Source organism: Odontesthes bonariensis, chromosome 6, assembly GCF_027942865.1.
Source record: "Odontesthes bonariensis isolate fOdoBon6 chromosome 6, fOdoBon6.hap1, whole genome shotgun sequence".
NCBI classification, from domain to species: domain Eukaryota; kingdom Metazoa; phylum Chordata; class Actinopteri; order Atheriniformes; family Atherinopsidae; genus Odontesthes; species Odontesthes bonariensis.
Window position 1 is genome coordinate 20,744,729 of NC_134511.1, and position 25,692 is coordinate 20,770,420.

General features: G+C 37.7%; 3 protein-coding genes across 6 annotated transcripts in view; all 3 read left to right on the forward strand.

The window, feature by feature from the left end:
- egflam (EGF-like, fibronectin type III and laminin G domains) overlaps positions 1-4,087 on the forward strand; it is a 28,555-nt gene extending 24,468 nt beyond the window's left edge. For 2 of the 3 annotated variants that reach the window (XM_075467846.1, XM_075467849.1), the window contains 8 exons: positions 294-410; positions 608-788; positions 1,178-1,201; positions 1,398-1,476; positions 1,759-1,902; positions 2,242-2,325; positions 2,555-2,658; positions 2,780-4,087. In XM_075467846.1, coding sequence (XP_075323961.1) covers positions 294-410; positions 608-788; positions 1,178-1,201; positions 1,398-1,476; positions 1,759-1,902; positions 2,242-2,325; positions 2,555-2,658; positions 2,780-2,931 — 885 coding nt within the window. In that variant the 3' untranslated portion in view covers positions 2,932-4,087. The remainder of the gene's footprint in view (positions 1-293; positions 411-607; positions 789-1,177; positions 1,202-1,397; positions 1,477-1,758; positions 1,903-2,241; positions 2,326-2,554; positions 2,659-2,779) is intronic. The other variant, XM_075467848.1, reaches the window with a different exon arrangement.
- A 5,075-nt stretch (positions 4,088-9,162) lies between these two features.
- On the forward strand, positions 9,163-10,394 carry LOC142382693 (putative defense protein 3). The gene is made up of 5 exons (XM_075468814.1): positions 9,163-9,349; positions 9,553-9,665; positions 9,889-9,998; positions 10,133-10,197; positions 10,285-10,394. Exons 1-5 carry the CDS (start codon positions 9,163-9,165, stop codon positions 10,392-10,394), a joined length of 585 nt encoding a protein of 194 aa, XP_075324929.1.
- A 3,779-nt stretch (positions 10,395-14,173) lies between these two features.
- On the forward strand, positions 14,174-25,340 carry LOC142382225 (melanopsin-A-like). Of its 2 annotated transcripts, none has more exons than XM_075467850.1 (9): positions 14,174-14,940; positions 17,862-17,995; positions 18,118-18,321; positions 18,493-18,664; positions 18,839-19,000; positions 20,468-20,575; positions 20,726-20,897; positions 21,943-22,089; positions 22,189-25,340. In XM_075467850.1, the coding sequence occupies exons 1-9, from the start codon at positions 14,774-14,776 to the stop codon at positions 22,594-22,596; spliced, it is 1,674 nt and encodes a 557-aa protein (XP_075323965.1). In that variant the 5' UTR covers positions 14,174-14,773; the 3' UTR covers positions 22,597-25,340. The 2 variants fall into 2 exon arrangements, with proteins under 2 accessions (XP_075323965.1, XP_075323966.1); XM_075467851.1 differs by having other exon boundaries at positions 22,192-25,340.
- The last annotated feature ends 352 nt before the right edge of the window (positions 25,341-25,692 follow it).

The window sequence follows — 25,692 nt, forward strand, 5'->3', positions numbered from 1 at the left end:
GTATTACATTTTCAGATGGACAGATAAACATACACTTTCAACACTCTACATTTGCTAGGGCAGAAAGCACAGCGCAATGTGCATTATTGCAATTGGAAAATTGTAATAAGGTTGATCAAACATGTGAATTCTTTAGCAAAACAAATTCCAGAATAGCATATCCTTGAATATACAGTATATATGTGCATGTTGCTTTCAATAATTGTTATTCAAATCTAATCAAATTAACAGTTTATGAATGTTTGATATGAATAATCCATAACTAATCTCCCTCTGTTTTATTTACTTTTCAGGGCGCTTTTACTCAGATCAATTGCAGCTCGCCTCTCTATGTTGGCGGAGTGCCAGGATATGATAAAACCAAGAGGACTGCAGGTGTAATTAAGCCCTTCACTGGAGTTATTCAGAAGGTGAATACTTCTTACAGTGACTAACACCAGCATTCACAGCTGCATTTTAGGAAATTCACAGATTTAGTACATTAAAGGCAGGCGACTGCCATATAGGTTCACACAATGCAGATTGAGCATCAGATAAATCTGTTTATATTTCCCGATGTACCAGAGTTTCTTGTTTCCCTGTGTTTCTTCTCTTTTCACATCCTCAGCTGATTCTTAATGACCGCACCATCCCAATCACAGCTGGCTCTGCTGGTGGAGTTAATGTTGCAAACTCTGCTCATCCATGTGTGGAGAGCCCGTGTGCCAATGGAGGAACCTGCAGGCCAAAGTGGGATGGATATGAGTGCGACTGCCCACTGGGGTATGATGGGAGGCACTGCCAGAAAGGTCAGCGGTAGCCTCTCTAATTCACATAAACTGCCTTCTCTTTTCTGTAGTTGTATTGCATGTGCTTTAGTCAGCGAACACAGTCCTAGTTTCTTAAAACAGTGCAAGTTATGTGATTGATTTAAAGGTTAGGTAAACTTTCTAGTAGCAGAGCATTTAATTCATTTTTCTATGTCGTTCTTTTTTTATGCCTTATGATGAAGAAACAGACATAGATGGTTTGGGTGTAATATTCCATATGTTTTTAAGCCATTATATTTCCTCTTCTCTGGGATCAACTGTGTTTTTCTCATACTATGTCATGTCATATAAAATGATCAACTGGACAACCCATTCCCTGAAGTATGTCTATGCCTTCTCTTTTTTTTTTTAATGCTTTCATCGAACAGAGTGTGGGAATTACTGTTTAAACAGTAAGTTTTGTTTCCTGTGAATTAAAATAGCAGACGTTAACGATCTGCACATAAAAGCTGGCAATACTTCTTCCCCCTCATTGATTTGTCCCCGCATAGTCAAATCTAGTCTTCCAGCTTAACTGTCGACACTTGATACGTGCTGATGCTGCCACCTTGTGATGGTATGAAATTATTGCTTTTCTCCTCTGACCAGCTGTGACTGAAGCCATAGAGATTCCACAGTTTATTGGCAGAAGTTACCTGACCTATGACAACAGAGATATCCTTAAAAGGTTGGTAGCCAAATGTGTTTAAATAACTTTATTAGCCCTTATGTCAAGGAGCTTTGCTCTCTTTAAAATCCTAAACCCTACAGTCTTTATAGTCTGCAAAAAACTAAAAGCTAATCATGTTTGACCTACTGTATGTACAAAAAGGAATGCACATCAACAAACTATTCACACTAATTCTGCTAAAATTGTAAACAGAAACCAAAAAAAAATCTTTCAACTTTGATGTTTAACTTAATCTTCTTGCATCACTTGTTAATTTTTCCTTTTTTTCTCTGTTTTCAGAGTGTCTGGATCAAGGACGAACCTATTCATGCATTTTAAGAGCTCAGCCAAGGATGGCTTGTTGCTTTGGAGAGGAGACAGTCCGATAAGACCCAACAGTGACTTCCTTTCAATGGGGCTTCAGGATGGGGCTCTTATCTTCAGGTGTTTTGTTCTAGAGTTGGCATAAAACGTGATGAGCAGTCATAGAAAGAGTACAGAAATGTATCAAATCATTTCTATTATTGTGAGGTTATAAGAAAGCTTGTCACATAGTTTGTGAGATTTGACAAAAGAGGATAGTTCGGAGCCAAAGGGGACTAAGTTGATTGAAAGGGAGACTGATCCCACCACAGAAGGGACTAAATAGCCAAAAGACACAAAGCTAAAAAAAATAAATAAAATCGAAGCACAGTAATATCTAAAAGGGAGTTGTTTGGGCTGTGCCATACACATGTGAGTCTGGTGTGACTAAATTGCTTGTGTGCATTTCTGTTGATATAGTTATAACTTAGGCAGTGGTGTGGCTAACATTGTCATCAACGGGACCTTTAGCGATGGAAAGTGGCATAGAGTCAAGGCTGTAAGGTAAGCCTAAAAAGAGTATTTTTAATCAAAGAATCCTGTGAAATAGATGTCAGATGGAGATGTCTTGTCCTTGTTGAGAAAGAAACACTTTCAGAAACACTTTCTGACTGTCCAACATCTTTCTGTCCATATGGAAATCGAAATAGCCACAGAAAGCCAGTATCTTGTTTTTATACATAACAAAATCTTTGTTTACTACTAAGTTCACAATCTTTACTTGTCGTTTCAGGGATGGCCAATCAGGGAAGCTGACTGTTGATGATTATGGAGCAAAGACAGGCAGGTCACCTGGCAAGATGAGACAACTCAACATCAATGGACCCTTATATGTCGGTGGGTGGGACTCTTTGAGCTGTTTGTACTGTTGATAAAAACCTCAACAAACCTTTGATTCTGGAATTTTAACCGTCTCCACCCTCTTTTTTCCTGGTGTTATTCTGTTCTTCACCTGAAGGTGGCATGAAGGAGATAGCTCTTCACACAAACAGACAGTACATTGGAGGCTTGGTGGGCTGTGTGTCCCACTTCACCCTCTCCACTGACTACCACTTAGCTTTGGTTGAGGACGCAGCTGACGGCAAGAACATCAACACTTGCTCTAACTAGAGAATGTCTCCAGTCCATTTTCAGAGTGGGTGTGTTTCCAACTGGATCTTGAATCTAACTTACCAGCACCAAATAATTAAAAACGAAAGAATTTATTTCTTTGTTAAATATACTACCCCAGACCCAATGTGGTTTAAAGTCAAACTGGATATAAGAACAATTTTGCCACTTTAAGTCACTGGAATGTTTCTATGTTGTCTTGTATGCAGCTTTGACCTGCCAAGCTGTAAGGCTGAAGTTAATGTTGTTGAATTTTACGATCCGAGGCAACAGCAAAAATTACCTCAAGTTATTCGAAGATGTTTCAAATCAGAAGTTTTCTCTGAAGGGAGAGCAAAAAGCTTAGCTTTATGGATAATGGGGGGATTTGCAAAAAGCCTTTTGAAAGACTATTTTTCATGGGATGATTCCAATTTTATCTTTATCTTTTCTACTATGAACCTTTCTATGATTGCTGGAAGAACCGAGTGATCCAAGAGATCAAAAGTCACCATGAACCTGACCTAGAGCAGCTAACAGAGGTCAACTTCTTTTTTTTAGAGGATTTTGGTTTTCACCTTAGAGGATTTTTGTTTTCTTAGTTGTGACATTTGTACTCTTGTTTGTGATGTCTTATCAATGTATAGACAGATATGTTTCTAAACTCTGAGTGATGTCAGTTTTTTCAGGGTTTCTAGTTTTGCAGGATAAAGATGTCAGCTGCACAGAATATTTTTTACCTTCTTTTTCTTTACTTGCTTTTTTTATTCGGATCTCTCAGTAGTTGGTCACATGAAAGTCTGATATTGGGCGTCCTAAATCTTTAAATCTATGCATGACGGCTTGTTTCTGTCATCTGACACAAACCACAGTACTGTGGACTCAAGCCTTTAAGATTATTTGCTTTTTCTCATCATCACACGAGAAAAACTCTTTTACTTTTAATTGAGTATTTACATGCTTTAGTACAAAATTATTATTGTTTTTCCATGCCTGAGTGTTACCCCTTAAATGGAGAATATTGCAAATATCTTATCTAAATTGTATGAAGTATTTGATATTTCAAAGTTATAGCTTGTAATATTTAGGGCAATCAATTGACAGATGTGTGTAGAAAAAACAACAACGACATATTGATGGGTGTAGAATAGTATGAAAATAAAAGATCTTGTGTTTTTGTCGTCTTCGAACAATCCTTCTCCTTGTTGTCTGTCCTATTGCACTGACAACAGTGGAAGAGGACAGACAAACCAATCATTGGTTCTTACCAGGGACCTTTGTGCTCTTCACTGCAAATGTGTCGAGGAAGAAGAGGGGGTTTGAGGCATTCAATTGTTTGCAATCCGTGTACCTAGGTGTACCTACATCCTACAAACTGGGCGTCTGACAGTGCTGACTTCCTGGAAGAAACATTCTGAATGGGTTAGCCCATGAGAGCCACCCAGTTTCATTTAAAGTTTGAATTCATAGCAAAACCAAGAATGAATTAAAAAGAAATAGTTGATCCTTGGTCTACAAGTCTGAAAAGCTTTTTAAGACAGGTGCATCTGATAAAACACACCATGTAACTGTGAAATGTGAACGTACTTCAGTATGATTACAGGGGTTACTATTGTCTTAGTATAAAAGTAGTCTTGACAGAGTTTGAAGTTTAATAAGTGATCACTGACTGTACAAAAATGATGTATCTGTAGTGTGATTACATATGTATATGAAGGTCTGTTTATAGCATTAGCTCACTGTCAACCTTTGAAGACAGAAAATTCAACTTTTTGCTTCAACTAACTGCATTTCGGAAATTGGAGGAGCCAACAGGGACTGTCCTCCCTGACTGAGTGTGCAAACTAAGTACATTATATGTCAAGCCTTAACATCCCCTTAAATAATCCCCTGAAAAGAAAAATTTGCTTTTCCATTTCTTGAGGAGTTTTATCAAGACCATGTATTTTCCTCCATGATGAAAGATTGATAATAGTTGATTCAGAAAGTATTTTTCTTCCAGAGTTGCAGTTAAGTTAGTAAAACACATAGACTGAGCTGAATAATGTTGAGCCTGCTTTGCAAAATAACCTTTAATTTGTAGTCTATATTTGTAAGTGTTAGTTACACTGAGGCTATCAAAAACAAGACTCTGCAAGTAAATGCTAACATTGAAGCCTGCTGATTAAATAACTCGTCTGCCAAAATGTTGTCATAGTTTGTCATGAATGCTACAGTAGTGCTCTTAACTTTTTTTATTTAAGGAATGGACATCCTTACAGTCAAATAGCACGACTCGCTTAGTTTACTCTTTTCAATGAGATTAATTTCTTGAGTTCTTGAGCTTATTATAGTTATTGTGTTTGTTATGCCCTCAATTACAGTGTATTTATTTTGTCATTTCTAAGCAGCAAAGCAAATGGAAGCTACTGCCTGTTTTTTTCCTTTTACATTGAATTACACAATCTATTTTCCTCCAGAAAAATATGTAATCGGCGAGCCTCAGTGGCAAAAAAAAGGAAACCACTTGTCCACAGTTTGACAGAATCCAAAAAAAACAACAAGCTGTGTGATGCCATCACTTTCACCCTTACTCTTCAAGCTGAGGGTATTTTTATGCACAGATAGATATGTGGATTGCGAGTCATATCTGATTTATCACAATTGACAAGTGGCAAGAAAAACACAGTAGTTGAAGGATGGCAGTAAAACACTAATTTCTGTGCTTGTTCAGGTCTGTTTGGAGTATATGAAAACTGTGAGAGTGGAGAAAATACTGTCAAAAATAATAAAGGGATTTATTCTCGCAATGTTCTTGTAATTAACTATAGACTTGTGACCAACTTACATTTTGGACGGTGACGTTTGTGAAATCTTGTAAAAACGCACCAAATAAGTGAAAAACAGCAGCTCTGAGACCAAGAAGCTGGACTTTGTGCCACACTGCATAGAGACTTTTTAAATCACAGCACACAAAAGCTTATTGTGTTTTCAAACTATGTCATTACTGTTTTCTCTGGAGGTCTTTTCAATCATAAGAAAGGCTATGCGTTTTGACATTACTTTTCTGAACAAACCAGTTGTTTAGTGACAGCCCTGTGACTTCAACTTTATTCTGTTGTGGTTTGAAAACGACTGTTTGATGCATTTTGGTTACCTATATAAGCATTTCTGATTTGAAATATCAGTGTGATGTAAGCTACATAACCTTGCAGCTTGAATAAAATTACCATGTCTTAACGCCTTTTCGTTTCGAATTGTTGGAGGCCAGATAACACATTGGATTTACCTACATTGTTGTTATTTTTCTGTCCTGTCATGTAAAATCCAGCAAAAATTGAGCATAGTTGTGTTCTCGCTTCCAGTGTGGCATTTCAGGGTAACACTTCTCTATATTTGAAGCTAGACTCACATTATACTTCATAGTATTCGCACAACAAATTAACTTAGCGGAGATCGACTAGAATTTAGTAGTTCCATTTAGATCAAGCTATTTAGTCATATCGAGGGCAACCACATCTTATCACAGTTTAAGGTTCAAGGCGACTGTAGTGGGATTTGCTCAGGTCTGTCCAATTCACTTCACTTGTGATAATGATCAAGAAATGACAAGTGATGGGTTAAGATTTGATTGTATCCACCTTTACACTGTAGTTCTGAATGTTCCCTTTTTATTAATGCTGTTATTAGACAGTTACCTAATCCTAATCCATTTTATCACTCAGGACATTGGTATTGACTCAAATACCATAACAATCATACTACATTTGCCAGGAACGTTATGACTCCATGCTGCTCTAATTATAGAACCACATTTGAATAGTTGAGTCTAAATCACAGAGGGACACCTTTCACTTCTATGTAGACTTTTTTTTGTTTTTTTATCCCTTGTATTCATTAGATTTATTTAACATGAAGAAGGAGCAGGGAGATTTAACCTTAAGATAAGCTATCATTCAAGCATTTTCTTAGGTTTAATTGAATGGTAATTCATTCATTCCAAAATGAGAGATTTGTTTCCAGCATTAATAATTAAAACGGCTATTGATCATTAGTCAATACTGAAATCTCTACTTTTTTCATGCGATCTAGAACAATTTCCAAAAATTTTTGGAAAATTTTTTTAAATAATACAAACCATGATGTTTTCCTAACTGTAACCACCTCGTTTTTAATGCCTAACTTTAATCAACAAGTAAAGTTGATTGACTAATCCTTCCCATTTGTAATGTGTAAAACAGTCACGGAACAGCAAGTGAGAGCACAAGGAAACAGTGATTGAACCAACATTTTGGTATGAAAGTTACTTGAAAGCAAAAATGGTCAAGATGGAAGTTGGTGTGCAGCAATCGTCCAACTTCTTTGATTCCTATAAAATGTTATTTTCTGAACAGACTCATTGAACAGACAGCCAGAGGACTGCTTTTCTTCTTTAGAAAGGCAGTCCCGACAGTCCATTGATGTTTTGTCTGATTTTTTTTTTTATCTTGGTTCATCCATTCCTCAGTGGAGGAGACCTCTCTGGAAACAAAGCTTTGTGTGGAGTCACTCTGATGTCACCTCAACAAAATATCACCGATTGTTATGTCAGAATTGAAGAGGGATGGTGTGTTGGCTCTGCGTAGAAAAGTGCTGTGAGGTTTTGCAGTTGAGGGCGGTGCATGGAGCCACAAACATACATGTGGCCCATAAAGACTGCAGAGACAGCAGCCTATGTGTTTCTATGCCAGGTTGAGGAAACCTTTCTCCTCAGATCTCTCCTGTGATCCCCTTACTGCAGTAGCAGCTGGCTGGGATGGGATATGTCTCGACGACCAGCTTTTTATTTTCAGTCCCAGATACCCTGCAACAATGGCTCATTCATGCACTGTTAAATTAAAGGAAATCAATTACGACTGATGTAACATCCCCTCAATAATTCTATAATCAGGTTGAACAAAACGTCATTGCTTAACTTAGAGAGAGTAAGTCTACAAAAGAAGTACATCCCTAGGCTCAGATAAGATATGTAAAAAAAAAAAATCTAAGTTTGTAATTTGCGTTGTTGTTAACCGAAAACAGTTCCTATTTTGTTGGCAGAACAAATTTCATTCTTTTTGTGGAAATGCAAGTGTAAGAAACATATATTTTCAACCCCTGGAAAGCATTGTTGCTCTCGCATGTTCCAATAAGTCAACTCTACTTTCACATTTTTCAAATTGAGAAAAAATACAGAGGTGCTCATCGCACCATTTGCTAACATAAGGCTTGGTTATCCATAAGAGAAGAACAACCCTGAGGAGACAAACAGTTCTCGCTGGTCAAACTAATATCACTAGATACAAACTAATATCAATTCTTTTTAACTGTAGTTTGATGGTCTGGGTTTCACATCGTACTTACTATTGTGGTATGTGAGACTGCAAGTATTTTTTGAGTGATTATCTAATACACTAAATTGTTCCTATAGATTTCCCTTGCTGCCATGATGATAGCAGGAGCAAGAAAGCAAGAAAGATGTATCAAGCATGAATCCTTCTTCTCAAACATGCAAATCAGTGATCAGCATGTCACTGAAGGGTACTTTAGAGGAGTACTACTCCTCCTTGTCAGGAGTGAATTAATTCAATTTGTGTATCTCATGAGTGGCAAAACACCCTGAGAATATTCCAACTAGTACATATATTTATACTTCCATCCGGTTTGTCTCCTTACAAATGCCCATCTGTCACTGTCACAAATCTAAAACTAAGATTTATCTGTACACAAGACCTTAAACAGCCTTCTTTTGTGTAGACGTCTGCTTAGTCTTTTGTACTTTATTCAATTCTGCATTTCTGAATGAGCTGATTTTCTATTTCAGTGAATAAAGCTTGATTAATTAATCTTTTGTTGATTTGCTATCACTTTTTTGTCAAGCTTTTAATGAGCGGCAAAAATCCATCCCAATATCAGCAGACGAGTTGCTTCAAGGGAAGAGTCACAAGACGAGGAGATCAGACTTTCTGATCTCTTGAATTTATATGGTGAAGCTTTCTGACTATTTCCACGTTGACACAGTTGTAAGGCGGATTTCCTGTTATCTTTCAAATCACTGTGTGTCTTCAATCCTCTTTTCTAGAAATCACAACAGCATGCAGAAACCGCATTTCATGGTTATACAATGTGATAGCCAGAAAAAATGCTAATGTTTTGGTTGTGTGACTCAGCAACAGTTCTTTTTTTTTTTTAAAAGTTCATCTCACAACTCAATTCTGTCATGTTCTTCATAGCTCTCCTTTCAGCCTGATGGAGATGTTGTTGCCTGGTTTATTTATCTTTCAAGTGCTCTGTTTTGTTGATGCCTATCCCAATGGAGCTCCCACTGGGGCCTGTGAGGATATGTTGCCTCGCCACGCTGGAGTGTTGCCTCAGCCTTCACCAGCTCCCTATACTCTTCTCACCAACATGGGGACATTTCAGCCAGGCAAGCCCATCACAGGTGAGATGCCTAAGCCTGCTGTTTAAGATGTGTTTCTGTCAAGATGTTTGACAGACATTAAGTACCAAACTCAGCTCAACAAATGGATTTTTCTGCGATGTCTGCAGATGTCACAGAACAACTGAACGTGTAAAACTGCTACATTTACAAAAACTCATAGGATGCAAGAACAAGATAACTACTGCTTGTTGTGTTTTGGACAGTGACTATTATTGGACCTGAATACAGAGGGGTGCTTCTAGAAGCTCGAACAGAAGGCAACACCAATGCACTTGGGACCTGGAGGCTCCCTCCTCCAGACACAAAATTCCTTCAGGTGCCTTTTTGACTTTATCCACTGTTTAACCGGAAGGGATGTTGTGTGCATGCTGATGAAGCTTCGAAGCTTTCAAACTACTGCAAAAGTTGCTGCTCATGCTCTTACCCAAATTACAAGCAGGACGCATTGAAAAATCCCTAAATCAAATTACAAAATGTATGCAAATATAAATAAATTTTTTAAAAATAATGTATTATGGGTAAATATCTTATGTCCACAGTGCTCAGAGAGCCCATATGGGGCTGTGACTCACGCCAACACCAACCTGAAGGGAAACTCCACTGTATACAACTGGATGCCACCCAGTACTTCAAGTCCTGTCTACTTCATGTAAATAAATGATCTGTTTAAATGGGCTTTGTAGTTTTTCAGATATTTGCTTAAATTGATAGATTAGGTGGTTCCTTTTTTAGTTGGTAAACTATCAAAGTATGAAAATATTTTTTCTTTCTTTCCCTTTTAAGGGCCACTGTAGCTCAGCAGCGCACTGTCTTCTGGGTTAATGTGAGGTCCAACACACTGACCAGTGGTAGGTACAGTACAGCACAGTGACAAATAAAGAAGATATGTTGAGACAATTTTTGGGGTTTATTTAAACTTGTCTTCTGCTTCTCAGGGAAACTGGATGGTCTCCACCTTGCTACTGATGCCAGTGAAGGAATGGCTAGAAATGAACCTCTTCTTCTCTTTGTGATATGTGCATTCGTGTTAAAGGTTCTTGGGTGAAGAGAAACATTTTACTGCATATGGTTCTGACTTTTTTTAATTTGCTTTATCATACTTGATTTGTTTTACACATTGTATACATCTTTTTTTTTAGATTTTGATCCAAATGTAGCGCATTAGAACTTTGAGAACATAGATGTTAATGGAGCCTTCACGCTTCATATCATACAACAAGACACCTGTGTTCATTTACCTGCCACAGACATAAGATGATAAATGTATATGAATTTAAAATGGATCCACCACTCACATCCACAGCTTTTATGATGCATTTCCTGTTGTATCTTTAAAAGCATTTCAGCACTTCAATAAAATGCAATGAAAGCAATAAAATGATTTATCAATACAAATTAAATGTATGAATATAACAAGATATGGTTGTCCTGATGTGACTCATCAACTTCTATGATACTTATACTTTAGTTCAGTATGATTAATTGTATGATATCTAGAAATCCCTCTGATTCTTTAATTGTTCCTTGATTTTTTCTATCAAAGTACAGTACTTCAGTAATCTTAGGATGGAAAAACATCCCAGCAAAACTACATTCAAAATAAGAAAAAAAACAAAACATATCTGAAAAATCTTGTGAAACTTTGCTGCATTTTGTGCTCGCATCCATTTCTGCTGGTCAAATTAAACTCTCCTCCCTCCTAATGATGAGGGGAAAAAATGCATTAAATATAGTGTCAGAGAGATAGTTAGAAGAATAGAGAGAAAAAGATGGATTAATAGAAAAAGAAAAAGGGATAGGATTATGTGCCAGATGCAGCTTCCCACGGCAGTGGTTTGTTATCGACTAAATTTCATTCCACTTAGAGGGGCACGTTATGACCTGCTTTTTCCACATGGTTTGATCTCTAACCCAGATTCCTAGAGCGATGATGCACAGAAAAACCAAAGAGGCTTAAGACATGCAACACATGTCACATTCAAAGCTGGACAGAATACACATAATTTCCACCTCTGACTGCAGCTTTACCTTACACCTGAAACCCAAGGCGCAGGTGCAAAGATGTGATGCCTGTTTTCCTGTTAAATATATGTGGATTTTTTTTTACTTTTTTTAAAAATTATTTTAAATCTGCAGCTAGTTCCGAGTGACAAACTTCCAATGATTACAAATAAATGTATACAAATAACTACTACGGTTCAGATGGAAGATGAAATGGAAGAATCTTTCCGGTCGATGACCGCCTCATTCACAGTGTGCCATAGAACCATGAGCTCAGTGACAGTACAAATCAAATGGCAGTAATGCCAGCAAACCATAAAGCTAAAGTTAAAATGCAGGAGTCATTTCACTTAAAGGATGTTCGTCTGTTTCAACCCCTTACCTGGGATAATTGAAACAAACAAAGGGGGGCTGTCGATATATTTGTGCTTTTTATAATGTTATCCTATGATGAATGCTATTTGTTCAAATGTTAAAATAGATGTTGGGTTTGAAGTTGTCCGTCCTGAAGGTCTAAGCTTGTTTATTTGTTTGCATAATGTTTAAGAAACAGATGTAACAACGTAATTAAGATTTGACAGAAAGCTCAGGCTCTTCTTTATTTGAGTAAAATAAAAAGAATACAATTTTATATGCTTTCTACAGCCATCAGATGTTTATGGTCAAGTAAGTCACATCTTGAGAGGGATAACGAGTGAGCGAATAATCAAGGGAGGTCACATGACTCTTTTTGATGATTTGATGGTGCTCCGCAACATAAAATATTTGCTCCTATCTGGTGAAGTATTGATGTTCAACTGACTCGTGGGCCTGAGGTTGCAGTTCCTGTCAGATTGCATGTACCACTCAATTGTAATTAGTCCCTCTCTACTGCATGCTGGAAGCTGGCTATATACTTAATAGGGATTCAAGCCCAGGCACCAGTGTTACCAGCTAGTTCAATAGTAAATGACTCATTGACTGGTGGAAAAGTGAACCCTGCAGTCTATGTTGGGCTCTATGTATCCCACAATGCTGTTGTTGTTTCCATCAAGACAAGGTCATTTGTCTAAATGCAGTGAAAGAGAGGAGAAGCAATGTAAATCTAGCAATAAGAGGAAACTAACATGGCATATCAGAGAGAAGGGAAACATTTTCACTCGCTTTAGTGGATAAAAATCTTAGTGCCTGCTTTATTGTAAAAACATGACATTATGTAGCAGTGGAACATTTTGTTAATGCATGTAAGCTCATTTTTTGGTTGTTTATTATCTAAGATTTTATTTAATAGCATTTTCTCTCTCATGCACAGGTGGCAGAGACCTTCTTTTGTTCATTCTTTTCTTATCTCTCCCTGGTTGAAGTGTCTTGCAAAGACTTTTGGCTGTTATTGATGAGCTTCATCTTTTACCGTGTAAAGCAAGTCGCATCTTAACTGAGTTACCTAATAAAAAGGCTACCAAAATTATGTGTGTGAGATTTCTAACATACAGTACACACAGCAAGTTATTTTCAGCTTTGAAAGATCAAGTGAATATTTTCAGATTAACGTAATCAGAAATCCATGTAAAATCCATGTAAACCTAGCTTTCTGTACTGTAGTGACAGATGTCTTTATGGATATTTCCCAGTTGTGCTGATGTGTAAACAGAAACACCACAGCTTAGACTGGGCCAACAAGACTGACAACAGTAATCCTTTGAAACATCTGCCCATCTATTAACTCTGTGACAGATAGCCCACAAGTACATATTAGTACACAAACATGCATAAATGGACGAGCGTGCATAGAGGACACATAGAAGGCACATGCGCTCACAACACATGCTCAAGTTCATAGAGTATCATGGAAGTTCTTATTCAACGCAGATCAAACACCCGTCCACATGCATGCACAGTGTTCAGATTTAGGCTATCCCTTGCTGCAGGGGCTTAGTTAACATCTCTGTCTAAGCTCTGCATTTTTGTCTTCCTACTATTCCCTTCATCTCTTTTTATCAACATGTCCAGCACCATAAAAAGCAATAGCCAGCCAGTGGGTTCTGCTGAGCCTTGTCCTTCTGACAGTTGTTAGAATGATGATTTAGAACAACATCTTCACGTGATCCCCAAAATTCTTCCAAATGAACTCAACGCAATACTCATTGAATGAAACCTTCCTCATTGTGGCTGTACGCACTGAATGCACAATTTTTCACAAACAGGTGGCAAATCATGTAATACAGCTTTAAAAAGAAGAAAAAAAAGAAAAGAGATTTGAACTCTGCTCACATGAATAATCTGTATCTACTGCTAAAGAGAATGTAGGAAATATTAGAGACATGCTTGTGTATTTGGATCATGATTAGTGCTTTAAGAGTTGGGCTGTGGTCAAATAAACAGAGTGGGTAGTTGATTATGTTCCATTACTCCATAAGTGAACTTAAGCGCACTGAGTATGTTGCAGCAGCTCGTGCACCACTGACAAAATTAGGTTTTTCTGAGGCGTACATTGAAGAGGTTTTACATTTGTCAGTGTGTAAGTGACTGTAAGGATTTGCACAGTAGCAGGAGTGACTGATGGACTTTTGAGCTTAAGTGGCTGTTGATACTTGTAGTGCACAGCATGTCAGTTATGTAAGAATGTGGTGGTTAAAGGGTTAGAGCTTAGGGCTGGGCCATTTTACATGCAGGGTGGGTAGGGGGTGGGAGATAGAGAGATGCCTGAGAGGCAGCTCATCTGTGGGACAGTGAGGGAGAGATGCACACGCAGGGAAAGATGAGATGTTAGGAGTCGCTGCTTCACAAGATCACCAGAGACAAGCTACTGTTTCAGAGCTTGAAGCGCAGCTGATGTGATGGATAAAGAGGCTGCGTGCAAACACTTGTAAGACTGACTGAGTGTATTGACAGCGCAGTATGGAATAAGTGCAGGATTTAATGTACTAGAGGATGTCATCTCAATTCCATAAGTAACAAGACAGGAAATATTTGAGGACTACAGGTGGAAGACCTGACTGGTGGTGCACATATGGAGATGAAGAGGATGTAATCTAATAACACTGGACATTGAGGTGAACGTGGAGCCATCTTGTTTGTTCCACATACAACTTGGTTTTCAAGCTGTATAATTGTCCACTCATCAGCCTTCATTTTTACAGCTTCTTCTCCAGAGGCAAACATGTGGAATTAGTTAGATTTGACATTACATATTTTCAAAAGTAAATCTTGCCTGGTTCGATATATTTAATTGTTTTGCAGGGATGGATTAGTATGAGAGGGACACAATCCATAGAGTGAAACTTCAAACCAGATCTGGACATCTTGACACTGCATATCTCCACTGTGTCTTTTATTGAAATTCTGCATCTATGGAGGCTGGACACTGGCAAAAAGAGGTGGATTACAGAGTGGTTGAACTATTATATTGTGCCAGGTTGGAAGTCCTGCAGAGGTGTTTGAATCATGTGGTCCACTGAGAGCATGGAGCCAGAGAAAGCACAAACCCAGAGCAGCTTGTTCAGCAAGGTGGACGTGCCAGACCATGCTCACTACATTGTTGCTTTATTTGTCTTTGTAATTGGGGCACTCGGCATCACTGGCAATGCCCTGGTCATGTTTGCCTTCTACAGGTGAGTCACATTGACTTCTTCTTTTTTTAATTTTAAAATGATTTGCGTGTGTGTGTTTGCTCTTTGTAGGGTTTTCACTTTGATCATTCAAAACATTTGTAATCTTGACATTACACTTTTTTCACAGATCACACATTTAAACTGAGACTTGTTGAAAAGTTATGAAATCTGCTGAATGATTTCATGTCTGAGGCACTATAAACATCTGAGAGATAAACATATCTGCGCCAACATGTTATGTTTGTGAATGTTCTTTTCATGGCTTCTGATCTTTATTGATATCTTTTTCTTTTGATTTAGGAAAAAAGAAAAGGGTATTTGCATTTTTCAACTTTCAGAAACCCACCAGATTTTATTTTACTTTCTGGAAAACAAGATAAGTGTCCAGAAAGCTGTCAATTATACGCAAAAAAGCTTTTGTATTTTAGCATTTTGGGTGAAAGGTATTAGTAGCTACCCGGCTACATGAACTACACAATAAAAAGTAACAGACTCCCTGTTGAATAATAACAAACCAACCCTGCCTCTTCAGCTGCAGTACAATATTGTATAGTAAATTGACAAGAATGTTGCTAGCATAAAGATAATGTGCATTTCGGTATGAATCCAATATACCATGAACATAACCTAAACAATTAATTTAGGTAATTTGGTAAATTTGGTAGCACACCATGTTTTGGAAATTCTGGAGAGAGTTCATGTGCTATTTGTCATGTAATATCGAGAAACTGTGACCTCATATCTCTCTACTGACATTAAATGTTCCTCAGAAACTGGGTCAGTGTGTATGTGTGATGTGTGTGTTCTGGGGATTGTCAGGAGCTCTTATATTCCATCTGTCCATCACTGCAGAGGGATTTGATGGAGTCTCCGTTGCGTTGCTAATAATTTGAGTTCGCTGAATCAGAAATCCTCATAATGTCATGGGTTCTGAGAAAATTGAAAAGATGTCAATGGTAAGATCATTTTCTGGGGAAAAGGGGAAAGCTCTCGTTTTGCGCAGAAGCAAAAAAAAAAAATCAGCTGTGATATATCCAAACATCTCCAAAATCAGAGAAATACGTATTCACTTAGCAAACTTGATTGTTTAGTATACACTCTGGCTCAGGGAGCAGCTAGCTTTAATTCAGGATTCACAGAAACAGTAATAATCAGTAAAGAGCCGTAGGGGCAGAGGGCAGCGTGTTGCTCAGTCAAGCTTGTAAGACAGAGTTTACACAGAGTTTGCCAACTCAAATATATTACATACCATCAATGCTAAAACTTAAACAGCCCTATATACACAAGTTATGAATTTAAACAAAATCAACCCGGTCTCAAAGAAATATCTAAAATGATCTTGACCTACTTAAGAGTTCATTAATACTGAGCTCCCTGTAAAATGAAACTCCTGTCACAGTGAGTGATCAGGTTTAGGGTTAAACACGATTCACTGGCTGCCATTTAATCATTTAATCCTCAATGAGAATAAAGACGGGGGTCAGAAGGGACCAAACATTGCCTACCAAAAGACACTGAGTAACTGAAATGAAATGATTAATTAGTGAAGTAATTCCCCTTTTGAACAAAAGACCAGTAAACGTCTTTAACATCTAAGTGTAGGCTTAAATGTTGGTGCGATGCACTTTTCAAAAGACTTGTCTTAGATTCCTGTTGAACACCATTATCTTTTATCTATGAGTGTTTTTTTTCTCCAATTTTTGTCAGGAAGTTTGGATTCAGTTGCTTTTACTTTTTGGCAGCTAACTCCTAAGTAAGGTTTAGGATAAGATCGTGATTTGGACAGCTCAAGTTTCCCTGGAAAATGTCAGTAATAATGTTCTATTGTCATGTATATTAACATGTAGAGTATCCATCAGTCATCATGTCCACCTGGGGCACGACACATCACCAAAGTAACCAAGAGAGGGGAGGAGATGCTTGTTGCTTTCTGCTGGTCACAAAAATATGTCAAATGGGGATATTTTCTTGAGCATGATATTTGGACCAATTAAAGAATTAGAACAAACTCTGGATACAGAGCAGGCCCTTTGTTAAGTTTGGCAGTATTTTAGAGGTACTCAGTGGTTTATTGTTTGGACATTTATCTGCTAGAGATCACTATATCCTGCAAATTGGACCTTAAAGGTTGTGTGCACGTAACATTTTTTTCATGCAGAAAGAGCACTGTGATGAACACTCCCCACCACCTTGCTGGCACTTTTGATGAATATGTCAACATATCACGCTGATCCAATGAAATAGCAGCAAGTTTCCTATACAAAAGTTTTTTTTTTGTTGACTTTTATACTTTTTTTTAATCAAGACTAAATGACTTTTCCACTGGGATGTAATGAACAGGTGGCTAAACACAGTACAATAGTAGAATAGTAAAAACTATACATTTTTGTTCTCCTCTATACGATCATATTTGGTAGCTTTTAGTGAAACCACATGTTTTGTTGCAAGACATTAAAATACATTTTTTGGCACGAGGTGTGTATACATATTCTTTTAGAGGTACAAAGAAGAAAGTGATATATGCCAAAAGTGGTGAAGCCTTTGTCAAAGCCACAAAATATGCCAGAAAAACTGGAGAACACCTGCTTTTGATTAAACTGTCTTTTTAGCTTTTACAAAAATGTATCTGCATTCAAACAATGCCTTGAACTGAGCATGGTATGTTTTGACTGAGATTTTCCTTATCTGCCATTCACTCTGAAAGCCTGATAACATCGTCTGCTACCCAGAGAGGTAAAATCATAAGACTATAATTAGATCTCAAACCGGCAACTGAAGGTGGGCCTTCATGAATACTCATTTGTGTTTTCTCATCTGGAAAACGTTAATTAACTTTACGTCATCATTGCAACTGTGCTCTACAATATGTGTCTATTCAAGGTCATACGTCTGTAACTCTTTTTTTGTGTTTGTGTGTGTAGCAACAAGAAGCTACGGAACCTAGCCAACTACTTCATTGTGAACTTGGCAGTTAGTGACTTCCTCATGGCTTTTACACAGTCTCCGATCTTCTTCATCAATAGCCTCTACAGGGAATGGGTGTTTGGAGAGATGGGTAATTCTCATGTTTGCTTTCTCAGACAATAAACTGTGCTCACTTTTGGACTGTTAATACGTAGCATAACATTTATTTCTGTTGCTGAGCAGATTGCATGTTTGTGTGTGTTTGTCCTGTAGGTTGTAAGATGTATGCATTCTGTGGTGCCCTGTTTGGTATTTCCTCCATGATAAACCTGCTGGCCATCTCGATTGAACGTTATCTGGTTATCACCAAGCCACTGCAGACCATACACTGGAGCTCCAAACGAAGAACCACTATTGCCATCCTTCTGGTCTGGCTTTATTCTTTTGCTTGGAGTCTGGCTCCTCTGGTTGGCTGGAGTGAGTTTCCCTACTTTATATTGATTCATCCTCCTGCAGCAACAAAATCCGCATATATCAACAGAAGCTTATCCTATATGCAACTACTTTGATTGCCACTAATATTTGATCTAAAATGTTGCCATCTGTGACTTAAACCTTCATTTATTTGATGTTCTTTTGCCCTTCTAGGCTCCTATATCCCCGAAGGTCTGATGACATCTTGCACATGGGATTATGTTACATACACAACAGCTAACAGAAGCTACACAATGATGCTGTGTTGTTTTGTATTCTTTATTCCACTGGGGATTATCTTTTACTGCTATCTTCGGATGTTCCTGTCTATAAGGAAGACTAGCAGGTATAATGAGTCTTACTTTAAGTACAATGTTTGAAAGATTTTCCAATCCGGTAATTATAATATGAAGGGGAGGCACCTTAGAAACAGTGTGTGAGTTTGGATCAAAAAAATCTTGTCAAGTATTACATGAACAATGTCTTTCTAACTGCTCCCTCTATTCTACTTCAACTTCAGGGAAGTCGAACGTCTGGGGACTCACGTTAGAAAATCCACTCTTATCCAACAGAAGTCCATCAGGAATGAATGGAAACTGGCTAAGATCGCCTTTGTTGTCATTGTAGTCTACGTCCTCTCTTGGTCCCCATATGCCTGTGTCACACTGATTTCCTGGGCTGGGTGAGAATTTTTTATGTATTTAATGCAATTTCTTTGGGTTCCTTTTTTTTTTTTTTTTTAGCATTGATAGTTAAGATACATACAAATGGTTGGTGAATCAGGGTAAAAATCGGAATAAATATTCATTGAGATTCTACTCAACTGGGTGGTGATTCAATGGAAATAATAAATAAGAAACATCTGCTTTGGGATATATGACTAATATTGCATTCATTTGATGGCCATGATGCTTGTTCAGTTGTGCACAGAAGAAAAGGAAAAGAAGAAACTTCCTTGGGTGGCTATGTTGATCCAGGTTGTGCTCAGGCTACATGAAGAGGAATATTAATGTAGGGCTGTAGTACATAAAACCCTCATTAGACATATAGAAACTTAAAAAAATGTCATCCTTCACTGTATTCTCAACAAATATTTTACCAAGAGGACCAGATAACTGATCCATATAAAGTGAGGGGATCTGGTGGTTGTGTTAATAGTAGAAAGATATATTACTAAGGCAGTTTATGTTAACTTTTCCACCAATTCCTCCAATCCTATACTGTAGGGGAACATGGCTGCAACAACAAAGATACAACTCATCCCGCCATATGATTTACACTATTTGATTACATGTTTTTATCTCACGTGTGGTCGCATCACATGTTTTAGACAGTGCCTATAAGGTAAAAAAAAAAAGTCTTACCCTGAAAGCAAAATGAGAAGAAGTGCAAAACACACCTGACCTCACAGTTACTGCATGCGTGTGTGAAAGCATATATCACATGTTCTGTCTGACTTCTTTAGCCTAAAGACCTTCTAGACTGAACAGCCTCCACTACTGTCTTTTGAACATGTAGAAAAATACATACATAAATAAAAAAACAAAAAAGAGTCAAGGAAAAATCTCAACACCATCCTTTTGATTTTAGTGCTAACCTCTCCGATTTCCTCTTAGAGTAGTATTGGCAGTCACAAACTAAAACCATGACACATACTGTTGAATGGAGCGTTTATATAATATTTTGTCAGTAGGAGGCCAGTGGATTAGAAAAATATAATAGAGGGTGAAGTTACTCATTTGTCCTCTGTCTTATCACAGCATTCACTAAGACACTTGTCTCTCCTGGCCATACTCTAGGTTAGCATGTAGTTATGTAATATTGAAATCACATCTTTCCCCTGCTCATTGTCAGGAGAAGGTAGTCTTGGACACACATGGACACACATGAGCAAACACAATCAGATGGACTTAACCAACCCTCTCGAGCAGCTGGCACATGCTAATCCCTGTCGAAATATATCCCTTCATTATGTTACAAAACACACATATACAGGAAAGGAGGGAAAAAAGTGTACTTGAGTAGTCGCGGGTATGTTGCGTGTGTCTGCGTCACGTAACATAGAAGCAAACTACAAAAGGCTAGATAAATGGGAATTCTTGGAACTACAATGAAGAAGCATTACATGTTTTTTTTTCATCCCACTCAGCTATGCCAACATCTTGTCTCCATACTCCAAGGCTGTCCCTGCAGTCATAGCAAAAGCCTCCACTATCTACAATCCTATTATCTACGCTATCATCCATAACAAATACAGGTAACTGATTAATAATTATGTTTTTGTTTAGCTCTTTCTTCCGCTTATACATTTAAAAAAGTTTGAAATAAAATTATTAAGAAAATTTAAAGCAAAATAAACAAATGAATATATTCAGGCTAAGTTGCTGTATTGTTCTGTACTTAACAGGATGACTCTGGCAGAGAAGTTTTCCTGCCTACGGTTTCTGTCTCCCACCCCTCGAAAGGAGTGCTTCTCTTATTCCATCAGTGAGTCCTCTTTCAGGGACTCCATTGTCAGTAGACAGTCCACAGCTTCAAGGACTAACTTTATTAATGCCTCCCCCAACCGGACAAATACGGTATGAAGTTCAACAGATTCTGAATTTGCTGTTCAAGTGTCTTGAACCATGAGATTTCTCAATGCAATGTGTCTTTTTCATTCTGAATGTCTTTTGAGTCACAACCCAACATCCAAAAGATCATAAACCAATGTTTTTTCACAACACAACATATCAAATGTTGAAAGTGAGACTTTTAAATATCTAATGAAAAACATTAGCTCAACTTGAATTTGATGGCAGCAATGTTGTCCCATTTGTGCCTGATATAGGATTGTAGATGCTCAACAGTCCTGGGTCTTCTTTGTCATACTTTGCATTTCATGATGCACCAAAAGTTTTCAGTATGCAGTTTAGCATTTTCTTGTGAAATAATATGTAAGGCTTTGCCAATCCCATAGGCACTAATTAACCCCCACACCATCATAGATGCAGTCTTTTGAAGTAAGCGCTGTTAAAAAGCCGGGCAGGAACTCTCACCTTCAGTCCAGAAGACACTATATGCATCATTTAAAAAAAATATTTAAAATTTTGATTTGTCCGAGCACAGAATAGATTTCCACTTTGCTTCAGTTAATTTGACATGAGGTTTGCTCCAGAGACAACGGCGGAGTCTTTTGATCATGTCCACATAAGGCTTCTTCTTCACATGATAAAGCTTTAACCTGCATTTGTGGATGGCATGGTGAAGTGCGTTTGCAGGCAATAATTTCAGGAAGTGTTCCCGAGCTTGTTCTTAATGACATTTTACACAGGAGTCCAACTTTTTGGGATTGGGGATGTATTTCCAGTTAAAATTTTATCTGTAAAGCAAACAAGCAAAAAAGAAAAAACTGAAAAAAAAATGCAGTCTATCCTCTCAATCATGCAAAAGAAAATGTGTGTGATCTTTCTTCACAGGTTATTGGGCTTTACAATATTTACTGCAAACATAAAGAAATAATGACTAGTTTTTATTTGGTACCTCGTTACAGGTAAAGAGTGATCAAGAATTTCCATCGTTTTTATAAGGCAGGCACCTTACGCTTGAACTTGAATTTTCATTATTTCATTTTCATATTTTCAGATATTTAAGGATGTGGAGATGGAGGCCCTGGGTAGGGGATCTGGTGATTCCTTCAGATGCATGTCATCATACAGCCAGTCTAGCAGATACAGGTCTTATAAAAGACAATTTGAGCAGAAGACACTTAATATTCATAGACCAAACAAGGTGAGAAAACACAGTTCAGCAGGTGTTAAATCAGGAAACATTTGGATAATTTTTTTTGTCATTATAAATTTTTCTCTGTCTGTCTGTCAACATTGCCAGCAGCCATCCACCATGAGTGATCCAATGACCTCACGTGATCACAGTCTGGTTTCCAGCTCTCTAACCATCGCCACTGTCCCTCTATTAGTCCTTACCAGGAAGCGCAGCGAGAGTCTGACCAATGAAACTTCAGATGCACGTGATGAGAAAAGACGCTTCAGCAAAAGGCTGAACAGCCAAAAGAGCAACTCTTTTGATTCCCTGAATTTTGGAACAATACAATCCGCTGATCCCAGGTCGCCTCAGAGTATTCCCCGCATAATTGTCATCAGCCCCACCTCTGAGAGCAGCCTCATCAATCATGACAGTCCCTGCTTAGAGGACAGCATCGAGGCAATGGAGAACAGCGTTTTTGTTAGTTTAAACTTCTCATCAGAAGTCTTTGAGGCAGTGAAACTACTCTCTTGACAAACTGGAAGCATAAATGTATCATTCTTTTTTGGACTACAAGAGACACAAACCAGAGAAAGAGGACATCTGCTCATCTTTTTACAGCTCGTTGACCCATCCTGAAAATCAAAGTTATGCCTCTTTTTTTTTCACACTGAAGTGCAGAAGAAAAGCTGCCATGGCAAATGAAACAATATAACCAGAGTCTGGCATGAAGTGTGCAGTATTTGTCGGATCAGGCAGGGAAACGGGAACCTAAAGGGATATCATTGATTGCTGTATGCTTTTGTGAAATCACTCAAAAATTACAATTGCTACAATATATTTTCAATGTTCTTGGGGCTAAACAGGCCATATTCAAAGTAATTTTTTTTTAATCGAAAAGTTCATGAAGTTCAAGAATTTAACCAGTATTGTGGATTATCTGGCAGGAAATGAAGAAAGGACATTTGCATCTGCAATTAGACCACAGTGGTTTGTGTCTGCTATTTCTCTTAAAAATGGAAAATGTTTATAAGGATGTTATAGGCTACCATGGACAACATCAAGAGAAGAAGGACAAATCACTCAAAAAAGGAAGATTTTTTTGTCCATTTTGAGCCCTTGTATCACAAAGAAATTGAAGGACGGTAAAGCAATAACATTAGGATGTGAGGATGTGCTTTAAGTGCATGTATTCATTTCTTGTTTTGTGATGCTTGTTCCTTTAGGCAGTACGGACCTCTCCAACTTTTCATTGGCAGCAAGGCAGCAGTGTAATGAAAAAGTGAGGTTTTTTCTTCTGGTCAAAGACAGATGTGAGGTTATGTGGGTCTTGAAAACAATGGAATTTTCTCTTTTGTGACTTGTGTTGCTTGTTGTTCAGACACTGCACTTTGTAATAGATGCTCTACTGTTCCCTTAGACTAACAGCAAAGGACTTATGTGAAGTGAATCATAAAGAGTGTCATGGTGTTATAAAGACGATATTTGTTTTTTTGCCATGTGACGCTTGTGCATAATTGAGTTTAAAACTATAAACACCATGAAATAAGCACATAAGATGAGGCCATGTTGAGGAAGAACTGTTGATTTTTCAGTATAAGAACAGATGCAGTATAAACCCAGCGGTACAATGCTCTGTTTTCTTAGGTCTTCATAGTGTACAGGTCAGTTGTATCACCAGATAAGATAGCAATACTGAAGGATTATACAAAACACCGAACTACACACTCAATGCCAATATTAAGCATCTTGCTTTTCAATATCTACATCTAGTAACAACTATATGAATGGGAAAAAGGTCATTATCATGCATACTAAACTTTTTGCTGTATGACTTCAGTTAACAGTTAAAAGATACTTGAGTACAAAACAAGATATATTATTGCCTTCTTTTTTTTTTTCTTTTGTTTTTTTGATTACTGTGAAGCGAAACACACAAAACCGGACTATCTAGTCACATGCCATAGTGGATATAAAGTTTCAGATCCTGCTACACAAGCCATCAAAGGGGAGAAAAAAAATCATATTGATGAAACTGAATGTTTAATTCAGACGTACCTCTCCTTTAAATCTTTACTTTTTCCAAGTTCCATAAAAAAAACAGTACTGAGGGTATGAGGGAGGGTGTGATGATTCCAAATCCTTAAACTGTGAAGCTGAAGTTGATGCAAATATCAATCATAAGTGAATGCCAGTTGCTGTGGCTAATTCAGGGATTTAAGAAACACACTGATAACAAGAGAAAGGGAAAAAAGCTCCTTATGGCGTACTTCATACACACCCAATTTAAGTTCCTGCTCGAAACTGACTTGCCCAAAATGAATTGAGCATTTTTCTGCAATTGCAAACTCTGTGTAATCCATCTTGGTATCAAAATAAAGTTAATACTTGTGAAACTTCATCAGAGCCAGACCAAACCGGATGTTCCCCTCTCGCCCCCGGTACCGGGGTGTTTCAAGAATGTGGTATTTCATTTTTCTTTTATTGTTGATATACAATCATTGTGTTAAACTCTAATAATTTGAAGAAATACTTCTAAATCAACTTGAGTTAAACTTTTAGAATGAGGTCAAGTCATCACTTGTTCTGCCTCAGCTTCAGTGACGCTGGGTTGACATTTTCTAACTAAGGCTGACATTCGTCTTTCTTCACAGGGATTTCCTGCACTGCTAATGAATTTTTTTTCCCATGTACACCTGTCACTTCCGTTTACATTATTTTGACAGCTGATACCAGAAAGGGACCACAGTCCAGAGTTCACGTCACAGCCAACAGTCAGAAAGTTGACAGTACTACAGGGCTATTGTGAAACATTAGAACAGTAAACTGAAATGATTAAAGTAGCAAGTCTTCTACTTCAGAGAAATGATTTGCGCATTAAACTAAATAATGTATCTTTTCCCATACTGCTTTTGTCATCATCAGTGCAAACACCACATTTACTGTATGTTAATGTATTATATATGTGATTGTGCAGATTGAAAAAGTCGTCTTTTTTTTTCAACCCAGTGAGCATCATCTCTACATCACAATAGAGCATTGTTTGTTCCCTGTACTGCTACAAAGTGAGCATTTGATTATTAGCAATATAACTGTTCTATTTGCAGTAGCTTCATATAATTACATCTCTTGAACGTGTTGTGGACGGATTCTGTAATGTGTTTTAAATGCCAAACTGCTGCTGCTGCTTTATGTACTGCTTTCTTTTCTTTGTGCTATTACAATAATATCTCAGTAATGTTACTGTCAACACATGTGGCGAACTAAAGAGTGGTATAAGTTCATGGTACTTCTTTTTAACAGGGGTTTGGTTATAGAATCATATATTTAAGTCTAGTAAACCTATTTAGAACTCTATTTTGCACAATTATTTTTGTGCAGAAGGTTAATCATGTCCTCATTGACTTGTAAGCTCTTGTAAAGGCAAACAGTGCTGAGTAGGTTTTTATAATTAAATATTGTCAAAAAACAATAATGATTTGGGCTCAAACAAATTCAAAGCATTCCGGTGACCTCTGCTCGCATTTGAAGGAAATGCACACAGTATTGTTTTTCTGTTGGATAGGGGAAAATGGCCACACTCACTTCAAGCAATGAGATTTCCTGGATTGACTGTGTCATGACTGTAGA

What these genes read in the sequence shown, in the direction of transcription:
- LOC142382693 (XM_075468814.1), top strand. Translation starts at nt 9,163, where the DNA reads ATGTTGTTGCCTGGTTTATTTATCTTTCAAGTGCTCTGTTTTGTTGAT. An exon ending in CAGACACAAAATTCCTTCAG is followed by an intron (nt 9,666 to 9,888) that starts GTGCCTTTTTGA and finishes TTATGTCCACAG; the next exon opens with TGCTCAGAGAGCCCATATGG. An exon ending in TCAAGTCCTGTCTACTTCAT is followed by an intron (nt 9,999 to 10,132) that starts GTAAATAAATGA and finishes TTCCCTTTTAAG; the next exon opens with GGCCACTGTAGCTCAGCAGC.
- LOC142382225 (XM_075467850.1), top strand. Translation starts at nt 14,774, where the DNA reads ATGTGGTCCACTGAGAGCATGGAGCCAGAGAAAGCACAAACCCAGAGC. An exon ending in ATCATCCATAACAAATACAG is followed by an intron (nt 20,576 to 20,725) that starts GTAACTGATTAA and finishes TGTACTTAACAG; the next exon opens with GATGACTCTGGCAGAGAAGT. An exon ending in ATATTCATAGACCAAACAAG is followed by an intron (nt 22,090 to 22,188) that starts GTGAGAAAACAC and finishes CAACATTGCCAG; the next exon opens with CAGCCATCCACCATGAGTGA.